Source organism: Myotis davidii, unplaced genomic scaffold, assembly GCF_000327345.1.
Source record: "Myotis davidii unplaced genomic scaffold, ASM32734v1 scaffold205, whole genome shotgun sequence".
Taxonomy (NCBI): domain Eukaryota; kingdom Metazoa; phylum Chordata; class Mammalia; order Chiroptera; family Vespertilionidae; genus Myotis; species Myotis davidii.
Genome location: NW_006297573.1, coordinates 6247516 through 6258278, shown reverse-complemented (window position 1 = coordinate 6258278; position 10763 = coordinate 6247516). Strand labels below are relative to the sequence as shown.

General features: G+C 44.9%; 1 protein-coding gene across 1 annotated transcript in view; it reads left to right on the top strand.

The window, feature by feature from the left end:
- Window positions 1–1692, top strand: part of EPS8 (epidermal growth factor receptor pathway substrate 8) — a 110814-nt gene extending 109122 nt beyond the window's left edge. The window contains exon 22 of the mRNA XM_015570182.1: window positions 430–1692. Coding sequence (XP_015425668.1) covers window positions 430–543 — 114 coding nt within the window. The 3' untranslated portion in view covers window positions 544–1692. The remainder of the gene's footprint in view (window positions 1–429) is intronic.
- The last annotated feature ends 9071 nt before the right edge of the window (window positions 1693–10763 follow it).

The following is a 10763-nucleotide window of genomic DNA, read 5'->3' as shown; positions in this document are numbered from 1 at the left end:
AAACATTGAAGTGAGAGAGACACATAGATTGGTAGCCTCCTACACTCAACCTAGTCAGGGCTGGTGATCAAACCTGCAATCCAGGTACATACCCTTGACCAGGAATAAAACATGAGATTTGTCAGGCCGATGCTTTAACCACTGAACCATACCAGCCAGGACTGTCCACATGTATTATTGATATGTCCTCATCATGTTCAAATGAAAGTCATGATGAGCGAGCAAATGCCCTACGACACTATATAAATAAAAAATATATTAATGTGATAGTGACACCCAGAAGCATCACTTACATGAAGGGCAGTCTTGAGTTTTTCCTCTAACAGATATTAGAAGTAAAACACAAAGGGTTTTTACCCGGAGCTGTTTGATGCCCTTCAGCCTGCACAAAGCAGTAACCATCTTGTCTGAACCGTGTTTACTTTTCAGGATAGCAGCGGCAGCTCTGAATTGCAAGAAATCATGCGAAGACGACAGGAAAAAATCAGTGCTGCGGCCAGTGATTCAGGAGTGGAATCTTTTGATGAAGGAAGCAGTCACTAATTTCTTCGTTTGTTTTTAAACTCCATTTACATTTTTGGCATTATTCCAATGTGCTTTGTTTTAAGAAGCCATGAAGGGAATGTCAGTTTTATCTCCTGGTACACTTTATTTATCGCCATAAAAACAACAATGCAAACATAAGTAAGTAGAGGACTTGGCTTCTGGGCCCATTATTTTTATTAAAACTGAAAAATTCTCATTGAATTTTTTGCCCTTGGGAAATATTTTCTTAACCAAGATGAGGATTTTTTTTTTTATTGGATTAATTACTTCATCCTCATCTCAGTGTAAAGGCAGGCATTTTTGACGGTGGTGAAGTTATGTATCGCAGCAAAACGAAGACACTGCCCATGATTCGAAATCTAACAATTCCAGATTTGCCTGTGAGTTACCTTAGGCTAGCTTCTGCGTACCTGGGTCTCTTGTTTGACATACTCAGTGATAGAATATTTTGATTTATTTAAAGTTCTCAATGCCAACACTTTTTGAAAGATCAAAACATTTAATGAACTGTAAAAATACAACAAGGCCTTGGACGTGCAAATATAAACCTATGGAGCATTCCCGAGACATTCTCTTCGTCATGGCTCTATTGCTTACAATTCCTTGTATAGCTTGGATATTGATTTAGCTTCTATCCTGCTTATTATCTGTTCTGTGTTCTTATATATGAGAAAGCACAAGTGGAAAAGAGGTCACATATATTCAAACTATGTCCCAGGAAGTAGCCTGCATTGGTGTGAGTTACAGTATTTTGCTTAATGAAGGTCTCAGTTCTGAATATTCATGTTAGTTGTTAAAAGGAAATTGGGGCCATTTTATGTCTTTATCTGTGTCAAGTTTTTCTGGTAATAAGAAACACTTAATTTACACGTATGTTAATCCTGTGAAAGATTCTAGATATAGAAAAGAAAGATACTTAACCTTCAACAAATGTTATTTTTGGAAACATGATTTTTGTCATTAAATGTTATATTATTTCACATATATAAAACAGATGTTATGTAAGAATGTTGTATATTTTAACATAAATCCATTTAGAGAGATTATCTAGATTCATTAATTTTCATAGTGCCTTTTTCACATGCGTCAGCTGGAAAGTCTGCAATAAACAGTATTTGCTGTATATTAATAAATGGTTTCTGCATCGTTGGGAAAATGATTCTTTGGTGTGTAGACTGGGGATCAAGGTTGAATGGAATGAGAAAAACAGAGGCTCATGCTTATATTTTTAAACCTGATTTTCAGTGTATTTTTGAGAAACCACTCTAGAATACTTTCTTCAATTGTTTCTCTTCTTTTCACCTCTCCTATTTCATTAGCTCTTCCTTCTACTGTCTAGTCACAGTTGGTCACAGTAGTAAAAACAAATTTATATAGCACTTATGTTTACTAAGTGCTTCACAGAAATGCTTTGTTAGATATCTATTATAACTCTGTGAATTGTATTTTATAGGCAAGGAAATTCTCCCCAAATCATGAGGGATATGGGAGTTTTCCATTTCTCAATATCTTCATAAGATAAAGTGAAACAAATGTAAGGATGATAGAGAATTATTTTAGGTCTTGTTTATTTCATAAGTATTGATACATATTTATCATTAAGCCCTTACTAAAAATATCTGAAGATGTAAGCATGAGACAAAAGAAAAATTAAAACAGTGTAATGTAGCATATCTGATATTAAAAGAACTGGTATAATTTATAACTACATATTTTTAAATATATTTTTATTGATTTCAGAGAGGAAGGGAGAGGGCGAGAGATAGAAACATCAGTGATGAGAGAGAATCATTGATCAGCACGCCCGACACTGGGGATTGAGCCTACAACCTGGGCATATACATTGACGGGAATCGAACCTTGACCTCCTGGTTCAGAGGTCAATGCTCACCCACTGAGCCACGCCACCCAGGGCTATAACTATGTCTTTATACTATAAAATTCGAAAGGAAACTATCACAGGAAGCAGTTTCCTCCCTCAGGGCTGTGGGGACAAAGAAAAGAGTTGGGATGGATGGGATTTAGAATCTTGAGAGAGAGGCCTTACAGAGATTGGATCCAGACATCTGAGGGTTTTGGTCACCGGTGCCTGTGGGGTTTGGAGGAAGGGCCTACCCACAGCTGATAAATAAACCTCTGAGAAGGGGGCACAACCTAACTGGTGCTGTTACATCAGGAATTCAGAAAAGATTTCATCCGAGAGAATAGCTCAGCAGATCCATAGAGCTGGGACTCAGACCTCCGGGGAGAGCATGCCAGCCAGCTGGTCCTTGAATTTCTGATGGCACAACAAGGCTGCTTCTGGGAACTTGGGGGAAACCAAACCAACCGGCAACTGGAACCGACATGAAGCCAACCGCTGCTCATAGAATGAAGAACCATTAAGGCTGCTTTATCATCTTTATCTAGCACTGGGGCCGTCTCAGGCTCAGTGTGTATCGATTATGTTTTTCCTCCCTCACGATGGGTCTCAGTTTCCTCTTTCTTTACACGTGTAATCATTTGTATTACGTATTTGATGCTTTTGATGTTTTAGATGCTCTAGATATGTTATCTTCCTTTGAAACGTATTCTTGTTCTAGCAAGGATTTCTACATGGCTGATCGCTTTGAACTTGCACACCTTTGCTTCTATGCTTTGTTAGGATGGACCATGGTAAGCGCAATGTGTTTTAAAAGGCCTGGTCACCTTGTTGGGACTCTGTCTACAAACTCTTCTGCCTACCTGGTCAGGCTGGATTTTAGGCTTTGTCTGCACCTGTCAAAAATAGTTCATACCGTAGAGTTTTTACTTCTGAGGGATACCCTTTTTTGGATGAATTCCCAGAGTAGTTTGTATCTCAGCTGGATGCTTAAGGTGCTGAAGCAGGTCTGTTCACTTTTGCTGAGCTGAATCTTTGATGTCCCCCAGCACGGCCACCTCTGGTAGTCCTATTAGCAGCCACTCCCTGGTAAGCTTTGGGTAATGTTGCTCTACATCAGTGATTCTCAACCTTCCTAATGCCGCGACCCTTTAATACAGTTCCTCATGTTGTGGTGACCCCCAATTTCATTGTTACAGATTGAACATAATTAAAGCATAGTGATTAATCACAAAAACAATATGTAATTATATATGTGTTTTCCGATGGTCTTAGGCGACCCCTAAGGGGGAAAGGGTCGTTCCACCCCAAAGGGGGTCGCAACCCACAGGTTGAGAACCGCTGCTCTACATGAACTGGGTGGATTCACTTAAGAGATTTCTGCAGCTTCTCCCTGCATAACTGCCTCCACTCTGGTGCCCTTCTTTGGAAATCCCAGCCACTTCCAGTGCCCCGGACTCTGGTCTGTACTCCTCTGTTCAGTGGGGCTCAGCTGCTCTGCTGGGATCCCATTGCTGCACTGCAGTTGGGGAACTGTCCCCAAGCAAAGAGCTGTTGAGTTTCCTTATCCCAAGGATGATAGTCTTGTGTTGTTTATAAAAGGTGAGCAGTGAATTTCATTTCCCCCACCCTCCACCCCTTAGGAGGCACTGAGTCGTGGGGAGCTAATGTGAGAGACACTCTAATCACTTAAAACTTTTCCTTTTATAATTTTCTCTGGGAAAATTTAAGATTCACTTGTTTCCTAGGATTAAATTTGTGGAGGCTGCATTGGGGGTTGGGTGGGTGGAGATCTCATCAAGGTTGGGTCTTCTCACTTTCTCAATGCTTGCATGAGGAATATTATTACCAAGTTGTGTGCTCAGTTAAGGGGTTTATATAAAGACTGGTGGCTTCTGAGTAGGAGCAGACAACTTTCATTCAATAAACATTTAGTAAGTGTCTACTTTAAGAACTGGACATTAAAGAGAATCCTAACTGTATCCTCTGCCCTTGGACCGTGCAATCAAAGGACCTGTGCAGCTTGCTTTATTTCCCCCTAGCGCTAGTCTTACTGATTTCCTGAAGCAAAATTACACCCCAAAACCAGCACTGCTGATGGCCTGGAAGCTGTGATTTTATACTTGTTACATTTAGTTTTTCCCAAAGGGCATGCCTTTAACAGTTCTGGTTCGAGACAGGAATTTCAGTCTGTACTCATCTTTCTCTCCTACCCATGTTCTTTCCCTCATCTTGGTTTCTTAATCCCCTCTCTAAGGCCTGCTCCCACATCACCCCACAGCCTCCTTCCTGGACTCTTCGTTCCTTTTTTTTTGGTTAATCCTCACCCAATGATATTTTTCTATTGATTTTTAGAGAGAGTGGAAGGGAGGAGGAGAGACAGAAACATCGATGTGAGAGACACCTCGGTTGGTTGCCTCCTGCATGTGCCCCAAGCAGGGTCGAGGATCGAGCCTGCAACCAAGGTGCATGCCCTTGACAGGAATTGAAACCAGGACCCTTCAGTTTGTGGGCCAATGCTCTGTCCACTGAGCCAACTAGCTAGGGTTCTTTGTTCCTATCTTCAGAGTTGAGGACAAGAAAGAAGCTGAAGAAGCCAGTTGCCTTAAACTCAGGTTTTTTTTTTTGCGGGGGGGGGGGGGGGGCGTAGAGGGGGTTACAGTTACCAGAACAAAAACCCAAACCCTATCTTTTAAATTGATTTTTTTTTTTGAGAGAGAGAGAGAGAAATGTCAATCCATTGTTCCACTTATTTGTGCATTCATTGGTTGATTTTTTTATGTGCTCTGACCAGGGATTGGACTTACAACTTAGACGATTCTCTAACCAACTAAGCTACCCAGCCAGGGGCAAAACTTTCTTCTAATACCCAAATGTTCAGGTTTATCTCATCACAATGTAAAAGAAAGGTTATAAAATGAAAAGCTAACAAAATTCCAGTAAGATAAAAGGAAATACTAAGAACTACACTGTTAGACTCTGAATTGGCATAAGATATGGCTATCAGGTGCTCTGAGGCAGCTGAGGTACCTACTAAATCTGAATTTCTGTATAAATGGGGATACTTTAATCGCCGAGCTGCTGCCTGAAGAGCCTGAGGCTCATTACCTTTACCTGGTGCTGGGCTGAGGTGGGCAGTGAACCAGGGCTCCTGCCAGGCCCAGATGGTCCTGATCTGGGCTAGTCCCAGGGCTCTGTCCTTCCTGACTTTAGTCCCAGGCACGTGGCCCAATTCCTGCTTCTTTTGGGGCTGCCCTCGGTCGCCCTTGGCAGCAGTCCTGTCCCTCAAACCTGGCTATGAGAGGAACAGTTTCTCTGACTTCAGTTATTCCTGTCCCTACAAATGAACACACAGTCTCAGGTCATGGAAAAGTAAGGAATCACACACATACGCACACATGATGATAAATTAGTACCTGTAGTTCTTTCACAGCTGTCTCATTTTAACATTTCTTCCTCTTAGCTGGTAATACATTAGGCAGTGGTTCTCAACCTTCCTAATGCCGCAACCCTTTAATACAGTTCCTCATGTTGTAGTGACCCCCAACCATAAAATTATTTTCGTTGCTACTTCATAACTGTAATTTTGCTACTGTTATGAATCGTAATGTAATTATAGATGTGTTTTCCGATGGTCTTAGGCGACCCCTGTGAAAGGGTCATTCAACCCCCAAAGGGGTCGAGACCCACAGGTTGAGAACCGCTGACATAAGGCCTTCTGCCCTCCCATCTATTCTCAAAGGAAGGGGAACAAGAACTGAACTAGTGTGCTGAGAAGTATCACAGGTACCCCCACTTTTACAGATGAAGGAATAGACGCTCGGATATAAGGAGCTTATACAAAGTCACGGAGTAAGTGGGACAGCTCAATTTAGATTCAATGCTCTGAAACTTCTATATAGCCTACCAATCTCTTCTCTCAGATATCATAGGTTAGTGTGTTAAAAAATTTTAAGCAGAACACATTTTTTAAACATGAAATTTTTACATAGTGTTCCACTGTATAAGTTAGGTAAAATCAGAATTTCTGTCATGGAAGGGGCAGAGCCGCATGAGAAATCACTGGTCCTTCTCCCCATGTGGCCTCCCGTGAAGGCCCTCCAGGCCCATGAAGGTAGATGGGGAGCTGACCATCCATGGCAACATCAGACCCAGAAATGCAGTTCTCGGTCTCAACAGCCACTGACAGCTATGGGGGATTTCAGAGGCTGACCACCGCTTCAAAGCACCACCTGGTGTAGACAAGAAAATTACCTTTGGACATCTTCTCGGAGGTCCACATTTATGCTTTGAAGTAAAAATCATATAAAAGACTGATAAATCAGGGCCAAAAATTAGCTGATCCTGGTGCCAATCTTCCCCGTGATAGCCAGGCCAGAACCAGGAACAGACATGCATTTGCTGTGTGTCAATCTGCTTGTGGCTTATTCAGTAAACATGACAATGGCGGGGTCTCCAGCTCCTTGAAGGCCTGTGCTAGTGATGAATGCGAGTGGCAGAGCTGGGGGACCAGAGGCTAAGGCAGTGGCCACGGCCTGCAGTCCAGCTTACAAAATGCAGCCCCATGAAGGCGAGGAGGTCTGGAGTAGTGACAACTGTAGCAACCCAGCATCCCGCAGCCGTAAGTGAAAACACATTTTACATTAGGAAACCAGCACAGAGAAGTTAAGTTTATTGCCTCTTCTCTACAACCAATCTTACAGGGCAGCATTTAGACATTTGGGTAATTCGTTTCATTTGTCTTGCAGCAATAGAAAAAAAAAGTGGGGAAATGACCTCTCATTTTATGCCTTGGTGACAGCGCAATGGATTTACAAAATGCAAATTAAAATAGCGATCCGGCATCACTTGGATGCTTCCCACTGCCTTCAGCATTAGACTGAGGAGTTGCCCGTAACTCACTCCATCAGACGTGTGCAGGGGAGGCCGCTCGGACCGCGTTGCTGAGCCCAGGTTTGGCAGCTCTTAGCAGGGAAGGTGGTTACCACCGTACTGGGGAGCAGGCCTCATAGACGGCGTGCTCCAGGCCCGTAAGTGTGCCCAGGGGGGATCCCACGAGAAACGGGCATGCTCACTCTGGGGGTGTCTTGGTGCTGGAATGAATGGGAAGGAGTGGTGATCTAATCGTACCTAGACTCAGCGAACCCTGCATCATTTATGTATTCCATGCCGACGCCGCCCGCCCTCCGCGAGTGCCTCACACAGCCAGTTCTGCGTTTTACCACAACTCCGCAAGGCAGATATGCCTTTTCTTTTCTTTGTGTGGGAGATGGTAGGTGACTTCTCAAGGAAACACACCTCAGTGTCACCTCAGTGTCAGGCTGCTGTGACTCAAAAGTCTGTGCTTTTCTGTGATGTCACCCTGCACCCCCAGACCACCAGTCACCATGCCAAGGGCTTTACACGTTGCCCCAGTGCAACCCTGTGGAGTTAGCGCTTCTTATTCCCCCTTCAAACAAGGACACTTGTGCGCAGAGAGATTCAATGGTGCTCGCTGAATGTGACTCAGGCCCTGGCATTGCTTTGCGGGAAACCCTCTAGCACGGCTCATGAGCACGAGACACGAAACTCAGAGTCCAAGCAGAAAGCCAGGCCAGGGCAGCCCAGGCCTCCGGGTTAGAGGGTCAGCTCCCGCTTTGACACCACTTGCCTGAGACACTGAGTCCACGCTGGGTCACAGGCTGTACCTGCTTTCTATTCTGAGGTCTGAGATGGGGGGGATTAGGAGGGATGGAGTTTCAGGCGTCACCATGAAGAAACTGAGCCAGTCCCGCTCAGGGACCACCGTCAGATGCTCTTATGAAATTTCTTCAAAGATCCCAAGATGGCCCTTGGAGACGGTGGGAGGTTTGCTTGTACCAGGGAGTCATGCAATATAATACGTTACTCCACGTATTGTTTTCAGCCCCTGACACATTATCTGTTTTATCTTCTTAAAGCCCTATGAGAAAGCTGCCATCACTAAGCCCATTTCACAGATGAGATGACTGAGTCTCAATCAGGGGCAGAGTCTTCTAAACCGCTCTGCTCTGCACCGCTGCTGGGCCCTGCGCTATACTGCTGCCCACATTCATTGGTTAAGGGAGGACATGACCTAGTTCGGTTTTAAACATGAAGGAACCCTTCCAAGACCTTTCTGTTCTGTATTTGTAGTGGTGGCAGCTGACTGTTCCTAGCTGAAGCAGCCCTTGGATTCGTGGTGTTCTTAGACCTGCTTGTGTCAGCTGCTCTGAGCTCCTATCCACTGCCCTGGAATTCACCGTGACACACACACGCCAAAGACCTGGCTGGCTCAGCAGCATCCACATGCCAAGCCTCCTGGCCTCCTGGCCGTTGGGCTTTTATTGATGGGAAACCACTGTGGGGCCTATTGTTCATAGGAATCCGGGACTGATTCAGAGCCAATCGCCTTGCGTAAGACTAAGACATCCTAGTGAGTTTCTTAAGTAATGGTCTTATTATGGGGTTTGGAAAGAGACATGAAAAAAAGAGAGAGAGAGAGAGAAGGAGAGATCCAACTTGGAGGAAATCCACTTCTGGAGAAGCCTGCATTTATTTTAATAGAAAAGTTTATTTATTCAAAGAACCATCATTGTTCTGTGGCTTTTCCCGAGTCCTTGTTCGCATTGTGGGTTACCCTGGCTCTGATCTGTTTCAACGCTCACCTGTTCTCTGGGAATTTTATTGGCTAGTCACACACCACTGCCCCGAAGAACTCCCACAGTCCCCGAGACCGAACCTAGTTGTAAAGGTGTCCTTTAGCTGCCGGATTAGTTAGGGGCAGACTGACAGCCGGAGCTGGCAAGACCAGCATCTCACTGCCAACCCGACAGGAATGTGTTCCTTGATCACATCATGGCTTAGCAGGCAGCTCTTCCTCATGCAGGTGACTCAGGGACCCAGCTCCTTCCATCTTTTGGCACCACCATCTCTGTGGGGGGTGGGAGGGTGGGAGAGGAGGGGACAGAGTGAATTGCAGGGGCGAGGGGCCAGGGTGTGAAGTCTTACTCTAGCTTACCTTCCACTTGCCAGAAGTAAGTGCAAGTGGCTGGGAGAGGTGGCCCCAATGTGCGCTGTTACGTTTGCAGTCACAGTAAACCCAGGGAGGGGGTCTGCAGAGTAACACATGAGCATCTGGGGAGGCCGGAAAGAAGTTGTCCCTCTGGTGTCAGTGCGGAAGAAAAGCCCCATCAGGCAGGGCTGACGGGTTGGTCATCCGCAGGGCCCGGTGCCTGGGAGGTGGGTGTTCTGCGAGTGGGTGCTGACGGCAGGAATGAGTGCATCACTGGTGTCCTTTAATGCGGCTCCGTAGTCTTTCACACTTGACTGTGGCAGGACGGCCTTTCCTGGACCTTCCAGAAGAAACTTGCCGTCCTTCTCTCGGGCCTCCATGCTTTGTGTGTTTCTGTCCCGGCATCGGCAACACTTTGTTGCCCGTGGTTTCACTTCTGATTTCCTTATGAGGATGCTAACTCCTTAAAGCTAGGACCTGGTCTCACCCATCTTCATACCCCAGCCCCTCCTACAGTCCCTGGCATAGGATGTTAAGTAAAATTACTTTCTTAGAGGGTTAGAAATGTAATATTTCTAGCATTGAAAATGACCCTCTCTATTAAAAACACACTACCTAAAATGAAGCTGTTCTATTTTAGTTCATCAGTGGGAACTATGGATGAGAAGCAGCATGAAGTGGGGAAAAGGGATATTTTGGCTAGACAGAGCTAGGTGGGTACCCCCAGTGGTTGTTATAATTTACTTAACTCAACTGCCTCTCCATTTCTTCTCCTGCTAAATGGCTACTCTTAAGAAATTAAGAGAATATGCATATAAAGAGCTTACCACATTTGGAGAAAAATACACACCGACCATTTCTCCCCTGGGAGTCAGGTGTAAGTGCTTAAAAGAAAACCAGGCCTGTTTAAAGCTTTGGGCAGCTTTAATTTGATTATTAAATTTCATGCCCTGGGCAGTGGCATGCTCACAGCACCTGCCCTTTTACCAAAATGGGAAGTAGATTTGGGCTTCAGCCTATAGCCCACCGGTTCTCAACCTGTGGGTCGCGACCCCTTTGGCGGTCGAACGACCCTTTCACAGGGGTCGCCTAAGACCATCCTGCATATCAGATATTTACATTACGATTCATAACAGTAGCAACATTACAGTTATGAAGTAGCAACGAAAATAATTTTATGGTTGGGTCACAACATGAGGAACTGTATTTACAGGGCCAGAAGGTTGAGAACCACTGCTAGTATAGCCCATGGGAAGCATGGACACACAGCCTCAATGTTAGGTCCTTGGCTGCGTAGACAGGAGGAAATGCTCTCTGACAAATGAGGGGATGGGCTGCCCTGTG